Source organism: Gallus gallus, chromosome 6 (genome assembly GCF_016699485.2).
Source record: "Gallus gallus isolate bGalGal1 chromosome 6, bGalGal1.mat.broiler.GRCg7b, whole genome shotgun sequence".
In the NCBI taxonomy this organism is placed as follows: domain Eukaryota; kingdom Metazoa; phylum Chordata; class Aves; order Galliformes; family Phasianidae; genus Gallus; species Gallus gallus.
Genome location: NC_052537.1, coordinates 19271868 through 19291371, shown reverse-complemented (window position 1 = coordinate 19291371; position 19504 = coordinate 19271868). Strand labels below are relative to the sequence as shown.

Genomic DNA, 19504 nt, shown 5'->3' with positions numbered 1-19504 from the left:
ATGGAAATACTCATCTCCAGAAATGGGAAGGGACTTGGAAACAGAATGGCAACATGTACCACTGAAAAGACAGCATGTACAAGATGCTTCACAAATAAAGGACCTACCAGGTACTGAATAAAAGTCTTGGCATGTTTCAAATTGTTTTCAAGGACTCTTCTACTTAGATCTCCTTAGCAGATGACAGAAGCCTACCCCTGACTACTTGCAAAGCCAGCACAGCGTTCCCTTAAGTAGGTATGCACGTAACAGGTGCTTGTCCAACTTACTGAGGGAGAACACATCCCTTAGCAAGCTGACCTGAAGACAAGGTTAATCTGGAAATAATCAGTACAGTTTGACTTCACTACATCAAGTTTTGAATCTTTGGTCTAGGCCCTTCTACTGCAGTAGCAGTAATAATGCATGCAATAAATTACAGAAAATACTGAGTCCTGCTAAGCAACAGACACTGACCTGGGAGTGATAGTCAGCAAGGACCCATGGAAACACAGGATACTGCATGTAATCATTGTAGCTGCGGCCAGCCAGTGTGTTCAGGTACATGAGATAATCAAAGTTGCTGATCTCCCTCTTCTGTCAAGGAAAAAAAGCAGACATTAGAATCTCCTAACTCCACCCCTGAAAACCATGCCTCAAAAGCAACCTCAGAGCTCTATAGATCCCCCATCCACCAGGGTAAACACTGAACATAGTGGAATCAATCACCCACTGCCATTCAGATCAGCACAATAGCTCTTATGCCACAGTCCATTCAACAGAATCTGAGTCTTCCTTCTGGCTCTTCTTCAGACAGGCTATTTGCGTTTATCTATAATCACCCCATGCTTTTATGTGGTATTTGAGTAACAGAGCACTTTTTTGGATTTTAGAAGAGCCAAACACAAACAATCTGTATATTTGCAAATCCTGTACAACTGCTTGTATGGAAAGGATTCACAAAGTGCTGCATAAAATCAAAAGGATATAGATTTCCTCAGTGTGTCTCGAAGCACCAAGATCAGGAATACAAGAAAGTGAGTGCATTTCTCAGCTCAGTATGAAGTCAATAAAGACAAAAGATGTATATTGATTTGGATGATCTGCCATTCAACTAGGTGGCTTTTTTGAGCTCCATTTTAAAACATGCGTAGGATCACACAATCTGTCAGACAGTTAGCCATATGTTTCACAGCGGGAAGAGCAAAACCTCTGCAATAACCAGATGTAAATACTCTGCTCATCTTGCCAATAACCTCACCTCCAGCTGTGAGAGAATAGCTTAGGCCTTGAAGCACATACACACACAATATCTAACTGTGAGTGGACACACGGGTAATGAAAATCTTAGCTTAATCACATGCAGCCAAGATTTAGTTTACCTGCCACTTCTGCAGCATTGTTTTTTCTCCTCCTGAGTGTTTCCTGTATGGGACAGATATTTGATTGAAATAATCGCTTCAAAACCATAAGAGAAAATCAATACATTAATGCCTGTGCTCCCTGAGCCCCTGTTCTCATGCTATAACAACACTAAAAGAATACTGAGATTTCAGCAGTGACCAAATCATTTCAAAATCAGAGTGTGTTAATGCTTAGGTCAGCGCTGCAGGATCCCAGTTTCATTACTGCTTTCAGTAGGAGGCAAGGTTCTGCCTGATGAACAGGGATGGCCAGCTTCAGATGACAACCGAGGTTACCACTGCCAGCCACTCTCCCTGCCTAACTGCACAGAGTGCTAAGCTACATGCTAGATTGCCTCTGAATGAAATACCACCTCAAGTACGATAACTCTGCAACAGATCAGAAACTGCCAGACAGGAAGAGAAGATACCCCTGCAGCAGGAACAGAAGGACAGCTGAAAACAAAGGTCTCTCATTCTCCGTATCAAAGATTATTTTTGCATAAAGCACTTTGAAACTAATGTAGTTTTGAAAAAGTAGTTTGTTCTGTTGTTGCTTTTTTGTTTCTTTTCCTCACAATTTTAAAAAATGTTTTTTTTTCCACTTTCTTTATTCTCAAAATTCAGAGCAATTTCTACTGAAGCTTTTAAACAAAACAAACCAGCTGAAGGCAGATTCCAAACAGGGAAATGTACTTGAAATGGTGGAAGGGTCAAAGGATCAGAGGAGGCAAAAGTAACGCTCCAGCTGGGCTGAACCAGAAGGTTCAGAAGGCCATGGATTTGTTCTTGCTAGTTGCAGGCAATCAAACTGAGACAAGTGATGACTTCTTGATTAAAGAGACTCTTTATCTGCCCAAATAAAGAGGTTAGTGACATGATATGACATAACTGAAGGTGGAAGATGCTTTTCCTTTTGAGTATGTAGCTTTACACAAAAGCTAAGATACCAGTTCAGAGAAGAAGTTACTAAGCATGACCAAATCAGTTCAATCACAGAACACAAAACTGGTAAAGGAAAAATGAGCTGTTACTTTGCACTCCTGTGCTCTGTATTGGATCACACTAGCAGTCCACAAAGCTAGTCTCATAGCAGTCTCAAAGACCTAAATAAAATACTAGGATGGTCTATGATCATTAGTTTTATTGAATTTGTGGTAGTGAGTTTTTGTAAATGACTTCTCATGATTATGAATCATTCTTTTACTGCCTACTCAGTCTCAGGTCAGCTAATAGTGTACATTAAGGATAAATTGTACTGTTTATTCAACAAAGTATTTTATACCTTGCTTAGGAATTCTTGCCAGAGATAGGTTGGTAGGTAGTTAAGGCAAGGATTTTGCACAGACTGAACAGCCAATTTCACGAATAAATGTGAAATCTTGGACCAATTTTGGCTCATGGCCTACAACTCTTAAACTTTGATTAGTTTTCCCGCTAAGCATGTGAAAATGAACAATTATAGGTTATATTTATAACAAGCAGGAAAAAAAAAGGTATTATTCATATCTGATATGGGAAGACAGGCCCTTGACTCTTTGTCCAAAAAAAAAAAAAAAATGGAATTAGTACATAAAGGGAGCTTATAAACAGGAAGGAGACCGACTATTTTACAGGTAGGACAAGGGGGAACGGTTCCATCCTCCAGCATTTTAAAGTGAGAGCATTCTAAAGGGAGAGAACTAAAATATTACAGACAGGGCTAAACTGGGCTAGTCTGTGTGCATGCTATACAAATATACATAATATACATTGATCTGTGTGTGCCATTTTCCTCTACTGGAAATCTTGCTCTGTCACAAGCCTTAACCCAATATGAACTCTTCAATAGCCAAAGCAACCTCCTCCAGGGGGAAACTACCATATGGCACAAAGTTCAATTCCTTATGAGAACGTGCAAAACTCAGTGTAGTCATTCCTTGAAAGAGCCACGCTTCTGGTCCTCAGCGGATGGGATGCTCTCTCTGAGATCTCCTTGTCAACTCAAAGGGGCTCTATGAACTGACCACGTTAGGTGTATCTCTTCAGAAGTTTTTTTGTTTGTTTGTTTGTTTTCCCGATACCATTTTGAAATAATTGCAATCAGTTAGTAAAATCATGAGCTGTAGCCATACAGAAGAAGTCCAGGAAATTCACACTATACAAGAGGAAATTGTTGCAACCGCATTTTTGAAGGGTCACAGATAAATGAATGCAAGGTGCAGCTCAGGGCTGAACAAACTCTCCCTCCTAATCTGTATCTACTGTCTGACACATGCTATGGTTGGTATCACAAATACTGGGAGTTCTAACAGTGTGAAATGCACGCATATATGAGTTACAGCTAAGTAAAATGAAATAGCCAAATAACTAAAATGGACTGCTAAGGCAGCAAGCTGACAAATAGCTTCTAACCAGGTCCAGATGCTTTCTCTTTCTGCATAATTTGAAATCTAAGATTTCCAGATACAACGTGCAGTTCAGCTCTTTTCCCCCCAGCCTGAGCTTGCATGCTGGAACCACACATTATGCTAATGATCTCCAAGGACCTAGCACCGCTGTTGCTTAGGAACAAAAGTTATACAGGCTGCAGACAGAGAACTGAACAGAGGCACTGTAGCCAGGGAAGTTCTTTTTCAACTCTTCTTCCCCTCAGTAAACTCATATACACAATAGTTTCTTGGAGGTCCGCCATTTTCCTTCAAGGAAGTCAAATTCCAAATTTACAGGCCTCTGAAAAGGAAATCGTCCTGTGCTCCCCCGCTTTACCAACTGAAAGACAAATTCATTTCTCACAGAAGAGCAGACCAGAGGAAGACTGCATGGTAACAGACCATGAAGGTTCATCTCACACTGCTGAAAGAAAGAAGCAGCTTGTGACATCGGTACCACGGCTTTTAAGACTTCCTAGCTGATAGCCGGTAAGATCTCAAGCAGGGGGGCAGCAGAATTGCTGAAATGAGGCAGTAATTTTGTATATCCTTTGTGGAGTGTGTATTGGTTTTATAAGTGACCTTGCATGTGCTGATAGCACAGAGGCAATCTAGAAAAGTAGGAAAATTAAAGAAGGAAAATATCCAGTATCTATTCGTTCCTGGTAGGATTTAGTTTCAAACAGCCTGTTAGCAAGAGACTGCATCTAAAATAGTCAGGAAATTAATCTCTCTTCCACAATAGGTTGTATCCAACAACAAAGAAGTGGCAACAGGCTTGTAAGCAGGGAAATAAAATGGTCCCCTGGTTGGAACTGCTTGGCTTCATGCAACATCATTTGCTTTATGAATGCTGTTTTCAAGCAGTATGTGAAACGGTTTCTTTTGAGCCAGAACATGTTGCCTCACTGTCCTGACTCCAGAGAGGTTCTGCTGGACTGGGCAGGCCTGCTGCTCTGCAACATGCAAATTTCCAGGAGACAGACAGAACAAACTTTTCCACAGGCAGGTTCAAGATGGAATCAAGATGGCTCTGTATGGCTTTGGGTAGAGTGAAGTAGAAAGCAGCAACCCACGGGAGGAAACAAACAAGGAGAATCCCAGAGGAGATCCTGAAACACCCAAGACAGTGTGGGAAGAAAGCCCATCTCTTCCTGCCAGCACTACGCTTAGGAAAGAAAAAGAAATTGTGAGGAATAAGAGACTGCACCAGGGTCCAAATCTGTATTCTTCTAGCACTGGATCCGCTTCCTAGAACAGGCCTAAACTACAATGGATCACATCAGGGCCCTGTGCAAGTAAGGAGTAATCTGCAAGCCTTCCTTGGCTCACAGACCTAGTCTTCATGGTCTAGTCTTCAATCAGCTAGAAATGCAGCACCTTTGTCCAGGGGCAAAGGCTTCCCAGCAGCTCAGAGGGTGAAGGGTTAAAGTCAAATGCAAGTGAAGTTCCTATTTGGCACTGTTGTTTCTTAGGCAGTGGGGTATACATGTCCCTATTGCTCTGCTACCACCGGAGATGCACTGTGAGCAGGAGATCAAATGGGCATAATTAATATTTACAGCAAGGAGGGCTCCTGTGATTCCTGAATTTTTAATATCAGTGGCTACAGAACTGGTTCCCTCTTACGCAATGCTGAAGAAAATGAGACACGGCTAAGTAGGCTCCATTACCTACAGCTACAACCCTGCAAAACACTGATAATTAGTTTACAAGCATGCAGAGACAAGAGAGCTATTCATGCTCTGCAAGCTGGTGTGCTGCAGTGGTGCTTCAGAACTCTAATGCTGATCTCTGTCTCTGGAACTGAAAAATCACTTTTTTTTTTTTAAGTAACTTTACAACTTGGATTCCACTTTTAACACAAAACAAACAGCCCCTCAAAAGTGAGAGCACACCTCCTGGACACGTTTACCTGATCACTGCATATTAGGTAGGATCCAAGGTACGACTTGAAAAAAATCAAACTAAAAGAGACCTGATGCAGGTGGTTAAATCACTTTGAAATCTGGCCATTATCTATCCAGTACCTCATACTAAGTGATCTGTCTTCAGGAAAATTACTAACCTGTATGGACTTGTAAAACTCTGAAAGACCTAGGTTGATTTTTTTTTAACAAGCCAGCAAGAATCATTGGTAGAAAAGTGCCCCAAAGATTAAACTACACTGTTATGCCTGACCAGCCTTCCTCCAGCACTCAGCTGTCCACACCAGGCTCCCTCTAGTGTTCCCAGGTGCACACAGCAGAGTAATATCAGCACTGGGAACCAGCATTAATAGAACAAAAGATCGTGTTGTTCTTTTTTATTTTTTTTTTTTAAGAAAACGGTTTGGGATAAAAGCAGAGCAATCTTCTCTCCACGGATTGCTCCCCCCACTGAGCAACCCCCCTCTCCCTCAGGATTTTCATTGGAAAGTTTCAGAAAAAAAACAACCACTAGGAACTGAACAAAATGTGTTCCTTCTGAGAGTTTTAAAGATGTCTTAAAAAGTATTCTAAAAGATTATCACTTTGAATTTAAAAACAAATATTTTTCCTTGAGGCCAATTCCATTCCTATTAAAGGCATATTTAGCTGGAAAAAAAAAAATTCACCAATTAAAACGGAATGTTGTAATCAACTTGTCCAACATCGACAAGAAGTTCAAGCAAAAAGAGAAAAGTCATACTCCAAAGTCACCAAAAGTTCACATCAATTTCAGGAAGCAGAAAATCTCTCTCCAGTCTGCCCAAGCCTAATGCAGTTGTCCTGCAGGTCTTTTTCCATCAACTCCTTTAAAATATGAGAATTGTAACTTAAAATAATGTTTTTGTTCCTGCACAATCCTCGGCAAATTATTTAAGCTAACATTTACAAAGTGCTTGATTTTCCACAGTAATTTCTTGTTTCCTTCAGTTTCCAGTCTACACTATGGAAGGAATAGCACCGATACTGCTCCTGGAGCAGTAACTTTAAATATAGAAAAGAGTGAGAGGCTTCTGGCTATAATGCTAATATATCCCTGTAATTACTGATGAGAGACAGAATCTTGTAGGTTTTAACCTTTTAAATGATTTTAAAAAATATCAGAAAGATTCAATTTTGGAACACAACCTCAGGGCAAGACTGACCCCACTGCACTGCTTCCTGGAGTGGCTGCCTCATTATGGAGCTCCCGGGAAGGCAGAGATCATCTCGCTTTTGTATCATTTTTGGCTATGGCATGTATTTGAAAGGAGCTGAAATGCCTTCGTTGTAGCCTGAGCTACCCCTTCATGTATTTGCACATGATTAATGAGTAGCCAAAGAGCCTGAAGGGTTTGTAATGAAGCCTTTTTAATAGGGAAACGTACTGTAGACAAATCCATATTTTGTCACAATCATCCATCAAAGCTTCGATTCGCCTCTTCACAACTAAATGCCAGAGCACCCAGACTATCCCATGGTTAGCCAGCTCAACCCATGCACCTCTCAGCATGGGTCATACATTTCTAGGGTACCCTTTGTCACTAGCTGTGACTATGATTTGTTTTTAATGATGTTCAATTATACAGATAGGTGACCAACCCTGAGACTACAATGGGTTACTACTCACACAGGTCCCCATTCACAGCACATATTTAGTATCAGCGCTGACAAGTCTGACTAGAACACTTACATGCATTATTTGAGGACAAAGCACTTTCACCATGGGAGTTCATCTATCCTACATCATGTGTGGAACAACAAAGTAGAAGCATCTAGAGAGTCTGCTTGAGAGCACTGAGATCTAGCTTAGCCTATCAGTAAGCAGCACTGACACAGCCTCTGTTCAGTCTACCCTGCTAAAAATGTGAACTGCAACCAGCTCTGGCAAATGTGTGAGCCAACTGGGTCTCTGAGATCCCACTTAAAGAAAAACTCTTGATCATTTGCTTTAAACATTTAGTTTTTCCTTCAGTAGCGTCCAGAGCTGAAAGTCTCAGGTCCATTCAACAGGATACTTAACCAACCTATCCTCTGATGCCAGACCTGTAAAAAAGGTTATGTTTTTGTCTGCTAGAATACATACAAAGATGCTTTCTTTTAGTGCTGTCCTCAAGGACTGCATTGAGACCCATAATATATTTCACCTGAGTCCTTATACAGCAAAAGGATAACATATTTCATTCAGTTTCATTACATGCTGGGCTCAAGCCAGTATCTAGGGATGAAAGACAGCAAATTTCTCCCACTTGTAATACTTTTAATTTCATCCTGTAATACTTTTATTGCTTTATAGAGCAATGCAAGTGTCATGGTGCAATAAAATTATATTTTTAATAATTAGAATTTCACCTACTCAAAATGCTTTTAGGAAAGCCTTTCAAAGCTGCAGGCCTAGGGTTGAAAAGTCATGGGCTTAAAAAAGAAAAAAAGACTTCTGAAGAGTCCTACAGTCATGTGCTAACTGACGATTAAGACATTATTTTGTTTTTAATTAGGAATTAACAGTCACTGCTTTCAAAGGCTGGGGCTCCTCACTTCTTCCAGAGTCTGGTGTGTTTGTCTCTCTCTGAGAAAAGATGGCCAAGGGAAAAGGTCCTAAAGGAAAAAAAATTACCTTGAAAATGGCAAAAAATTCTATCAGGATCTCTTTTGATGGAGGTCGCCGACTTGACTTAAGTAAGATGGGTATCACTACCTTTCCCAAGTGCATTCTAAAACTGGCTGATGTGGATGAGCTTGATTTGAGCAGAAACATGCTAAAAAAGATTCCAAACAGCATTGAGAAGTTCCAGAAACTGCGCTGGCTGGACCTGCACAGCAATCAGCTCGAAGAGTTGCCCAAGACAGTAGGTACACTTCAGAATCTTTTCTACCTGAATATATGTAACAACAAGCTGACCACCAAAAATTTGCCAGAGGAGTTGAACCTTCTTAAGAACCTGCGTATTCTCAATCTTGGCTTGAACTGTCTTGACAGTATCCCCCCCACACTTGGGGCCCTGAAGGATCTTAAGGAATTAGGTCTCTTTGACAACTTCTTGACCACCATCCCAAACAGTGTGAAAAGGCTCCCCAAGCTCCAGAAACTGAATGCAGAAAGAAACCCTTTCCCCGAGTCAAAAAAGGAAGAGTATGTTGACCCCATCAAGCGCATAGAATCACTTTACTTAGTACAAGAGAAAGACCTGTGCTCTTCCTGCCTGAAGACCTGTCAGGAAGAAAGGGACAAACTAAACAAGTTTAAGAACACAACGCCCTGCCCTTCCAAGAAGCTCAGTTTCCCTTTACTCCTTACACCCAACTCCACTGCAATGGATAACCAAGAACAATGGAGATTAAAAGATGAAGATGTCTGAAATCTACAAATGTGCTCCATGGACCATGTCCTTTGAAAAACAGCTCAAGCTAATTAAAAAGCTATCCACCTGCCTTTTTCTGCACTTCTCTTCATTTAAAGATATCCCATTTTATAAGCAGATCTGATGTGGTATCTAAAACCAAATCCCAAACAAGTAAAACAAATGTACCTGGGCCCGTTCCTACAACATGTTCTTGTGTTGTGTTTTTTTGTTTGTTTTGTTTTTTGTTTGTTTTTGTTAAGAATCTTGTGTCCTTGTCACAAGTCCATTGAAGGAATCTTGACAAAAATACTTATTTCTAGTAACTACCTCACACCACTTAGCCCCCCAGACATTAGTCTTGTTAATTTTCATTGGGTGAGGCATACTCATCCACAGTCTCAGTGAATATAATACACAGGTGCAAGCAATGAGCAGATTATAAAAGCAGTTGAGCATGGCACAAGAAGAGGTGCTGACTGTGGCCTCAGTAACATACGGTGATAGCACAGATTTAACTATATTCAAATGAAGAATGAAGTGCCACGTGTGAAGCATTCAGTGGTTCAGAAATATCCAATTATCAATTTTTAAATGGCTAGAGTAGCAACTAAGAGTCAGAACTCCTACATGTACCTATGGACTAGATGAAAAAACTTGGTTTCCAAGAAACACCACTGCTTGAACATCATACACTATATCAAACTAATCCTTTCTTCTTTCCATGCTTCAGCTCTGCCATTATTAATATCATGTCTGGGCAAAGACCTTAGTCTGGTCTGCCTCCCTGTGTCATGTAGGGCAAGAAGAGCAGGAATGCTATGGAGCAAATTAGCAGTTGCTCCATGCAGAACACATCCATCTCCATAGAGTTAACCACCACTTCTGGCTCAGATTACGCTCTAGTCAGAGCTGTTTGCACACTGCATTGATACTTCTTGCAAGCAAATGGCTAGTACTCAAGGTGAAAGTGTCCACCTATCAAAGATAGGTAATGACCTGCAACAGGTGGAGTGAAAACAAAAAAAGAGGAACACAGATCACAAAAACAAGATACTACAACTCCACAGGTATCAACAGTATTCTGCCTCCAGGCAATCACTTCGGAGTACACTAGTCAGGCACTTAGGGTTGTATTCCTCACAGACCCAATGTGAAAAGAGCTGCAGCTGTACAAGTAACTCAAGGTCTGCACTGAACATGGTCTCATTCAACTGACACTGGAAGGAAAGCTTTTCCTGCAGTGGTAAATCTAATGGACAACAAATTGGAATCTCCACTGCACAGTTACTGTAGCATGCCAAAATGTCCACGCACACATCTGTCATTGCCTACTCTCAACATGCAATAAAGAGCCCCTTATGTAGAAACATTATGGATTCATTCTATAACCTCAGCCTCACTGACTGTCTCTATTCCACACTAACCATCTGTGTAGAGTTTACCAATAAAGTCATATTAAGCAGGTAAAAGTTATTAATCAACTATGCACAGTCTACTACTTAACACATTCCTCATGCCTTCAAATAATGGATGCTGTATACTGGAACATTTCAGAGTTCTGGAGACACAATCATTAAAATAGAGGGCACAAACAGCTAAGTTTCCAATTTCAGTTTTTTTTTTGTTGTTGTTTTTAAGGTACAACTTACTCACGTATTTGCTCTTATTTTCTACTGTTCTCCAGTGTTCCCCGTTTTTACCTTATATTTACAGACTCCTCTGTTACCCCCTTCGACTTCAAAGCAGGTTGGAAAAAGCAAAATCTACAGATACAAAAGACAACAAAACAACTTTTTAACAGTTATCTGTACACAGGTTTTATGTATATCATTTCATATCTGTATAATCATCTATTAAATAATGTCATAACTGCAACTTTTCTCGTGAAGGATCATGGAATCATAGAATGGTTTGGGTTGGAAGAGACCTTTAAGATCATCTAGTTCCAACCTCCCTGCTATAGGCAGGGACATCTCCCACTAAACCAACTTGGAGGTGTCCCTGCCTATAGCAAGGGAATGCCTCAGCCTTTCACCAACCCAGAAAAAAGTTGCAAGACAACACAACAAAAACATACAGTTAATGTTAAGGAAGTGTCTGTGGGCTGGACAAAAACAGTTACTTTCCTAAATAGGGCTTTAAATTGATATATAAGGCTATGACTTATGATCAGGTGGCTTAAGATGGTACTAATTAAACCCAGAAAAGAATCCTCTCTGACATTTACCAGCCTGCTGACAAAAGTGGCAGAAAGGAATTCCAACTCACATATTAGCCTCCTCTCTTTACCTTCAGTAGGTTTTTCTTTGTTTTGTTTATTTTATTTTATTTTTAAGTCAGACACGCCAAACCCATATGTTTGGTAACCTGCAGCTGAAGAGCAAGACAGGCAGTTGAAGATGAATGCACTATCTTGCTGAGGCAGTTCAAGACGACTTCAACAGATGCATTTCAGAGCTAAGAGACAGCTAAGATAAGGACTAAAAGCAATCATTTCTGGTAATTTTATAAAGTCACTATGCATCCGGTTTAGAAAGGAGAAGAGGATAAATACACACTGGCTTCTTAAGGAATGCTCCATTAGAGCGCTCAGAGATTTCAGGAGCAGAAGGATCTTAGGGGGAGGAAGCAGCACAGCTACAATTGCATTTCTCTGGGATGCAAGGATATATAACACAACATGCAATCGGGTGCTAAAAGAGCGTTACAGATGCATTAGCTCCCTTGATAAATCAATGACTACGTAGTGCTCCAAAGAATTCACAAGTCAGCAAATGGAAAATTTCATAGCTTTGTTTATGTGTAAGTCGTTAAAGACCAAAAAGCTGTAATCTATGAAAGAGACAGCACAAAGGCATCTGAAGCCAAGATAAACACAGACCATTCACATGGTATTATGAAGTTATTACCTTTTAAATATCTTTTTTCGATCACAGTCATGGAAGACAAGAAATCTGGAGTAACCATTTTTGAAGAATATTTCTAAGGCGATCTCCTAGAAAGGTAAATCATTTACAGGTTGAAGCAGTGCAGAGCTAACACCAGTGCTGTGAAAAGCCCACTATGGCCTGTCAAGTTCTTCAAGGCTTTAAAAACAAAGGCCATGACTTTGTAGCAAGTGTAAAAAAGCATAGTAAAATAAGCCTAGTGTTCCCAATTTCTCCAACTGCACGAATGTTGGGCTGACTAGGATTATGAATGTGATGCTAAACCAAAGTCCAGATACTGGTCCCATCACCCAACATTTTCTGCTTCCTCTGAAGCATTTTTATCTTGAAATCTTGGTGTGATTAGCATGACACAAGTAGTACTAACTTCTAAATAGGTAACAAAGATAAAAATATGAAGGGGGGATCCTAAGTAAAAGTTTCTTCCAAACAAACCATGCAACTTTCTAAATAAGCAGTAACAAATAATTTTAGACTAGAAGTGGAAGAGGAAGGGGAGTTTATGATGTTTCTCAGTAAAGCTTTAAATAAGAGAAGTTGACATCTTCGTCCTTTTTCCACAATATCCTCACACAGGTTAAGTTGGTTATTTGCATACACTCCTGTAATGTACCAGTGATCAGTCCCTTCTCCACCCTCCCTAAAGTCAGCCAAGTAAAACTAGAAATGATGCATTGTGTCTGGGAAGCTGGACATGAGTTTCAATCCAAAGATGGCAAATGTAGTACAAACCTAAGAAAAACAACATAATGACAACAGCCCATACATGATTCACAAATACATATAAAGCAGAAAGGATATATGAAAGCACCTATGACAATAAACAGCTTGAAGCATTTGATCTGAAGCACAGCCCCATGTTTTCACCCAAGGTCCAGTCAATGACTACTTCCACTTGTCTCCATTTTTCAGTTTGGGTAACACAAAACACTTCCATTTCTCATGTTCAAAAAAAAAAATCCACGCATACATACAAGTACATGTGAAGAAAGTAAGATTCTACGGGCAATTTTGATGTTCACAAAATGGAGGAAGAAGTGACCATTCTGTTGCTCTGATTGCTCATCAGTGATGTAAGAAAATGCTATGAGTAATTGTATGAAGCACAAGACTTAACATTTCCATACATGTTTGGAGAGTGACCTAACCACTGAAGTACCCTATACCCTGAAGTAGGTTTCATCTACTGAAACTATTTCACATACATCATGGAATATGAACTGAATATCACTGAGAAATTAGACACTTACTGGGAACTTCAGTCAAAACAAAGTTGACTTCAAAGCTTCTTTTCAAAAAACACTGAGATGGACTGTAAAGAGTACTGTCAACCTAACAACTAATGGGCCAACCACTCCACTGAAGGGTGTTTTTTGCTCAGAGAAACTTAAATAGTCTTAGTGAAAATTATGCAAGTAGTTTTCAGTCAGATAATATTACTGCTGCAGCAGCTTTCACTCAAACAGCTGGGCATGTTAGTTCCTACCTGCAGAAGAAAGCGCATTAGACGGATCTCTTTTATATCACAATATGAATAACGGGAACACCGCTGATCTCCCACAACATGATCTTTATGACATAAATTGAAAATGAATGGGTCACTGATGCTGGAAAAGGCAAAACAAAAACAAATGAATTTTAAACAAAAGAGACCTGAAAAACCTTCACGAACACAGTAAATCCTGTTTATAAGACAACTAGAGTACAGATGAATTGAAAACAAGGCTAAACAATGGCAGGTTTTTTTTTAGTAGCTCTCAAAATAATAAAAAAAATAAAAACTGAAAAAAACATTCAATTTTATTTTTGTATTTTTTAACAAATGCCTGTGGAGGCTGAAGGTAGATTTGGAGTGATGACTTTAGGGTATGCAAGTAAGTAGACAGCAGTGTTTTGCATCTGCTGAAGTCTGAGCAGCAACAAGGGAAGGAATTGGGTGGGAGAGCCTGAAAGCCAGGGTCAAAAGCAATCACGTGGACACGTTGCCATTATTAACAGCTATTAACTGGAACTAATAATTAGGCTATTAATTCATTATTACTATAGGTGCATACATGTACTTCAATTGATATCCACAATCTAACCCACAGCATGGCCCTTAGAAAAGCAACTCAAGTTTTTAATCAGACTCTGTCCAATCGATCTGTAAGTCATTTGATCAAATCGACTGGTATCAGATTTAGTAAGAATCGGATGCAGAGCAGACAGACTTTCAGGGAGTAAAAACACTGAGTTGCTCACTGTCCCACTGGGCCTTGCACATGAACACATAGTATGAACAAAGAGCTAAGTCTAACAGACTCATTTTCAATATTGATTGGTATCAATAAATCATGAGTCAAAGATGACAGCAGTGAGCCAAATATTAATTATGATTCACTCTGTCTTGGAGAAACAAACAAAAACTTATGAGATAATGAAGTAAAACACTCTTGTAATGACTGTTCCATATGAATAAAAGATGGGAGCCAGCCAGAAAGGAATATTAACAGCACTTGAAAAGAATGAAAAAACAGAGACATGTGTTAGACTACTCATCATCTCCATCTGTTGGAATTGGGAGTCCTTGAAGCACCTCCAAGTACCTACAGTGAATTAGGTTAAACAACTCTGCCAATATGGAAAAGATGGCAAACTTCTTGCTGGTCTAATGCCATCTTGAAATCCCCCAAAGTCTGTGCTACATCGAGGGCCGAATGCTCTAACATTGAAGTTAACCAAGCAGATTTCTAGGAGGAAAGAATGACTCACCTGGACAAGCAGTGCTGCGTACAGCAGACCTCTTCTAGAGGGGACAGTACGAAACATTCACAGATGTAGAAGTGCTCTCTGCCAAAGAGCAGCACTCCTTCCAAAGCTGTGTGTCCCTGCACAACTGCCACAGAGCACTTGAATGTGACCTATTACGGAAGTAAACATAATCAAGTCAAAAGTGGGTTACACAAACAAGAGGGACAGCAAGAGGAAGACTTGATGCAGAAGGACATATATTTGCACCAAAACGGCCGCTGTCTTGATGTCTACAGGGATGCAGTACACAATCACAAAATCACCAACAATTTAAGAGCGCATGCCTTTTTGGAACAAGAAGTAGGAAAATCTCATCTCCTTTCCCACCTACCTGGGACTGCATCACTACAGAACCTAAGGGTCTTGTAAACGTTGCAGAAGACTTGATTACAAAACCTTGTCAGCAACAGCGACACTACAAAGGCATGGGGTGGAAACAGTGAGGAAAGAAGGAGCTTACATAAAAACAGTGGCATATAACAAATATCTGTGTAGAATACAGCGAAAAGGAAAAAACTTTTGAAAGTAAAAACTACACTTATAATAAAACAATAACAAAACCCTGCAAGCAGATTCCAGAACAGAAGATTGGTTTCATTCTGGAGAAAGGAAAGAACTCCAGAAGATTTTTACAAACAATTTTTGATGAAAATCTCTTCTCTCCCTTCTTTCTTTCCAGTCCAATTATTTTTAGGAGGAATCTAGCATTTCAGCCACCTCTTCTGCAGACCCCACAGGAACGCCTCTCTCCTGGCAGTGTGCCACCACAGAACTCTGAACTGGAGTGCCTGCATCTGCACGTGCCATGGTGCAGTTAGAGGCATGTATGCTTGCACTGAGAGTGCTGGGGTATTCTGCTCACATTAGTGAACCACATGGCTTCCTGAAGTCATTATATAGCAGAAAGATTGCTTCTTCCCAAATGAATAATGAAACATCAGGCAGTTGCGTAAAATAGCTAAATGGACACAAAGTTGAAATCCAGACCTCTAGGAAATCTGCCTCAGCAAAACCAGCACTTTGCTCCATGTGAAAGAGCCATTTGACCAATTTAACTCTGTTTTATTATTATTTTGTTCTGTTGCATACACAGCTATCATGGGTTTCTGGGCAGACAGCAGAAGAAATGGACAGAATTCAAGTAGATAAAAGAGATTCTCTAGTAGAACTAGGTATGAAATTGTACATAAAGGGGAATAGATAGCAAGAAAAAGGCATACCAAGAAGGGAGAAGGAAGGTGGAGAAAAACAGTAAAGAGAAACAAAGGTAAGTATGACTTACATCTCTGATCCTCTTAATGTTGAAAAGCAAAGAGCCAACAGGAAAGGGGTTTGGGATAACTGAAACCACAAATATGGAATTGAAGAGCATGTAGAGTAAAGCTCAGGAAGCAGTAGGGTCAGTCCCAAAATTGTACAGCTTGATATAGGACTAACACACCAACGAAGCTTAATGCACCAGTATGAATACACCTCTCCTATTTATGCCTTATGCTAATCTGAATACCGGTGTAGGACAAAAAGGCACAGCATGCTGAGTCCAGCCATATAGTCACAGTAATCAGATAAAAGATTTCAGTGAAAGCCCTTTGACTTTATGCATGGTATGAAAACACATGCTGGTCAGAACAGTGCAGGAGGCAGAGCTGCTGCTAGGAGCAGCAGAGATGAAGCAAGAAGAAAGGCAAGCAGGGGAGACGAAGTAGAACCATGAGATAGGTTGAAAATCCTAGAAGAACTGCAGCTGATCACCTAGATAGTTTACAGCAGCCAATAAGGGTCAAACTACATACAATTCCTTGAGCTTTATTGTGGATCAAGATTACACAACGTGCAGTGAGGAAGGTCTGCAGGTCAGCCTGAGAAAGTTTTTCCAAAAAAGTATTTCCACAAAACCAGTCTTAGAGATCTACCAAAAACACTGCCCAAATGAGGAATTCAGACTAGAGATAACAGATCATGGGCATGTTTGGGAGGTCCAGACTGTGGTGGGGGCATGCACACAATTACTAACATGGTCTGGCATAAACAACTGCTTCAGTATTAGGGCAGGACTAGGGCACATTAACAGGTCTTGAAGAGGAAAGCACGTGTACCTCTCCTCCTTAGAACAGTCTGCATTCTGTCCTGTCAAACCACTAACAGTCACTGGTGCCAAATCCATTTCTTCATTTCATGTTAACACCTCCAATGAAATTAAATACGTTTGCACTGTTAGAAATAGTAGAGTTCTTGGGCTCGGTCAGTTCCTATCATTTGGAGAACACGGCTTGTTTTTATTCCAGATGAGTAATACAGATCTGACAAAGAGCGTACTACAGAACCCCCACCAGGACAGACTTGTACCTACAAGCGTTGCATCAAAACAGCAGGCAGCTTGAAATTAACTCAGATTAAATAAAAACTTTCTTGTCAAAACAGAATAGAATCCAGTTCATCAGCTACTAGAATCATTAATCAATGACGCAAAGCTGACATAAAATAATTGAATAATTACCTTCTAAGGTATTGCCTAAAGCTCTGCATCTCTTGATTGCTCTATTCATTCATATGTACAAAGGAATTAAAGCTAAAGGCATGCTTTTTTTTTTGGAGGGGAGTTAGGGGAAGGGGGGTGGGTTCCCCCTTTTTCCTGTTTTTCAGAAGAGCTGTTTATAAGTGCATCCAATTGCAGTTGAACAAACAGCAATAAAACCACACCTGTTCTATAGTTCAGGAGTCAGATTTCCAAAGGAATTACATGCCTGAAAATGCGATCAGTCTTTAAATGGGCTTACAAAAACATGAGGAAGTTAGCCATCTATTCCTATAAACCTAGTAGTGTTAATATTGCCCTTCCAGATAAAAACACAGAGAAAGGAAATTTAAGTCACAGAACCCTATCAAAGGAACACGTTTACACATGCCACAGAGATTCTGGAGCACCGCATTTTTACTGCATAAGGACAGAAGAATGGATACCCTGAGTCAGTTCAGAGATCCATCTAGATAACTGCCCAGGGTATTAGTAACAGAAGCTTATGGATAGACTATCAGAAACATGCTAGATAGTGAATATTTCTTCCTCTTCATATATCTTCTCAGCAATCAGTGGCTTAGTGACATCCTGAAGCTCTTGTATTCCTCTATAAACACAGCCATCTCTAATCACTTGCACAAAAGATGAAAACTGTATGTATATACTATTTCTGTCTGCTCTGTTGTGTATCAGGGTGCATCAGCTACAGCCGATCTGTCAGTAAAGTCAGATCAATGTTATTTAGAGCCACAGAGTTTAAAATGACTAGGAATATATGAAACAAAATACGTTGCTTTCACAACTTTTGCTAGGTAAACAGATGCATGCTTTCATGGTGACAGCCATATACGTCCAGCTCTCAACACCACTCAAGATCTTTCCTGCAGTGTTTGTTAGTTTGCTTGTTGTTGAAGACTCATCTTACTTTGCAACAGACACATGCAGCTCATTAATCACAGCTTAAGAATACATGACAGCTTGTTTCATTCTCCTCAGCAGCTCAATGACCACAGGAAACTAAATCCACTTGTCTTTTGTGGCAGGGGTTCCAGGCTCAAGTCTGATCACATCTCAACTGTTATAAACACTGGCTCAAATTCCTTCTACCTGGAATTGAATTAAACTATTGTAAACACCAGAAAGATAGTAACAAGCCTTGTGATCACACCTTTGCTTTGGAAGACCCACAACACAACACTTCTGCAGGTCGCTTCTATCCACCCCTCTTCTCTCCCTCCCAACATCTATTGGAGCAAAAACCCCATGTACAGGAGGTGTTTCTTAAGCGTGCACTTGTCAGGTTTTTAACAATTTCCCAAATGCTTCAAGGAAAAGAATATCAGGTATTTGAGAGAAAGGAGGTGGAAAAAGAAGGTTCATGCCTGTACATGGCCATGGGCACTGCGGCTGCTCTTTGTCCTTGCTTTCTGTGCTGAAAGCTGCCATCTGTCCCGGCCCATCGCCAGCATGAGAAGTTGGCATCCCCTAGCTGATGATAGCATCTGGAAGCCAGCACTAATAGGATTGTGCTCATACCTCTTGCACACTCAGACGTCTCTGTCTCACTCCAGGCTCCTCTCAAACAGAAAATGCTGCCAAAAACTAATATGAGTCCTTTAATTTTCCCTTACGCCAGTTCATTTGAGTTCATGCCCTTCCTCATGACTCCCAGGAATAAACACAGCAAAGCTTGTCCACATCATACCCTGCTCCATCACTCTACAGAAAGTAACTGTGTTAAGGGATGGGCTATGCTAACTGGAGGAAGCAGTCAGGGCCCCAGAGTTTAAGTGCTCTGCAGAGATCCTGGGAGCAGGTATGGGCTTACAACTGAATGACATTTTTCAAAGCAAACAAAACAAACAAAAAAAAAAACCAAGCACATATGAAAGGAGGTGGGAGGTATTCAAAGTGTACAAAATGCCCTGGTGAAGCGGTACATTCAGGAAAGCAGAGAACTGGCTAAAGATGGTCTGTTTGGTTTTTTGGTGTTTTTTGGTTTTTTGTTTGTTTGTTTTGGACAGTACAAATCAGACACTGTCCTTTGCACCTAGTAGCACAGCTGTTGGCCTGAGCTGGGGTGGGGATGCAGGAAAGCGTTCCCAGCAGCCACTCGACTGCAGCCAAACCCTAGAGGAGGCAAGTCAGAGGAGTAACCATCTGAA

The 19504-nt window shown here is 40.4% G+C and overlaps 2 protein-coding genes across 7 annotated transcripts in view; one reads left to right on the top strand and one right to left on the bottom strand.

The window, feature by feature from the left end:
* Positions 1-19504, bottom strand: part of WDFY4 (WDFY family member 4) — a 118919-nt gene that overhangs the window by 27136 nt on the left and 72279 nt on the right. For 4 of the 5 annotated variants that reach the window (XR_001467130.4, XM_015288425.4, XM_015288428.4 and 1 more), the window contains 6 exons: positions 14783-14931; positions 13518-13638; positions 11993-12078; positions 10784-10846; positions 1362-1404; positions 457-576 (listed from right to left, as the gene is read on the bottom strand). Coding sequence is in view for 3 of the 5 variants with exons in the window: in XM_015288425.4 (XP_015143911.2) it covers positions 457-576; positions 1362-1404; positions 10784-10846; positions 11993-12078; positions 13518-13638; positions 14783-14931 (582 nt within the window). In the remaining 2 variants the exon portion in view is untranslated. The remainder of the gene's footprint in view (positions 1-456; positions 577-1361; positions 1405-10783; positions 10847-11992; positions 12079-13517; positions 13639-14782; positions 14932-19504) is intronic. The other variant, XR_005861169.2, reaches the window with a different exon arrangement.
* LRRC18 (leucine rich repeat containing 18) lies at positions 3954-9171 on the top strand. 2 transcript variants are annotated; one of them, XM_040703168.2, is made up of 3 exons: positions 3954-4282; positions 4799-4982; positions 8238-9171. In XM_040703168.2, exon 3 carries the CDS (start codon positions 8319-8321, stop codon positions 9096-9098), a length of 780 nt encoding a protein of 259 aa, XP_040559102.1. In that variant the 5' UTR covers positions 3954-4282; positions 4799-4982; positions 8238-8318; the 3' UTR covers positions 9099-9171. The 2 variants fall into 2 exon arrangements, with proteins under 2 accessions (XP_040559102.1, XP_004942191.1); XM_004942134.5 differs by lacking the exon at positions 4799-4982.

Coding starts and splice junctions, on each gene's coding strand:
- LRRC18 (XM_004942134.5), top strand. CDS start 8,319: ATGGCCAAGGGAAAAGGTCCTAAAGGAAAAAAAATTACCTTGAAAATG.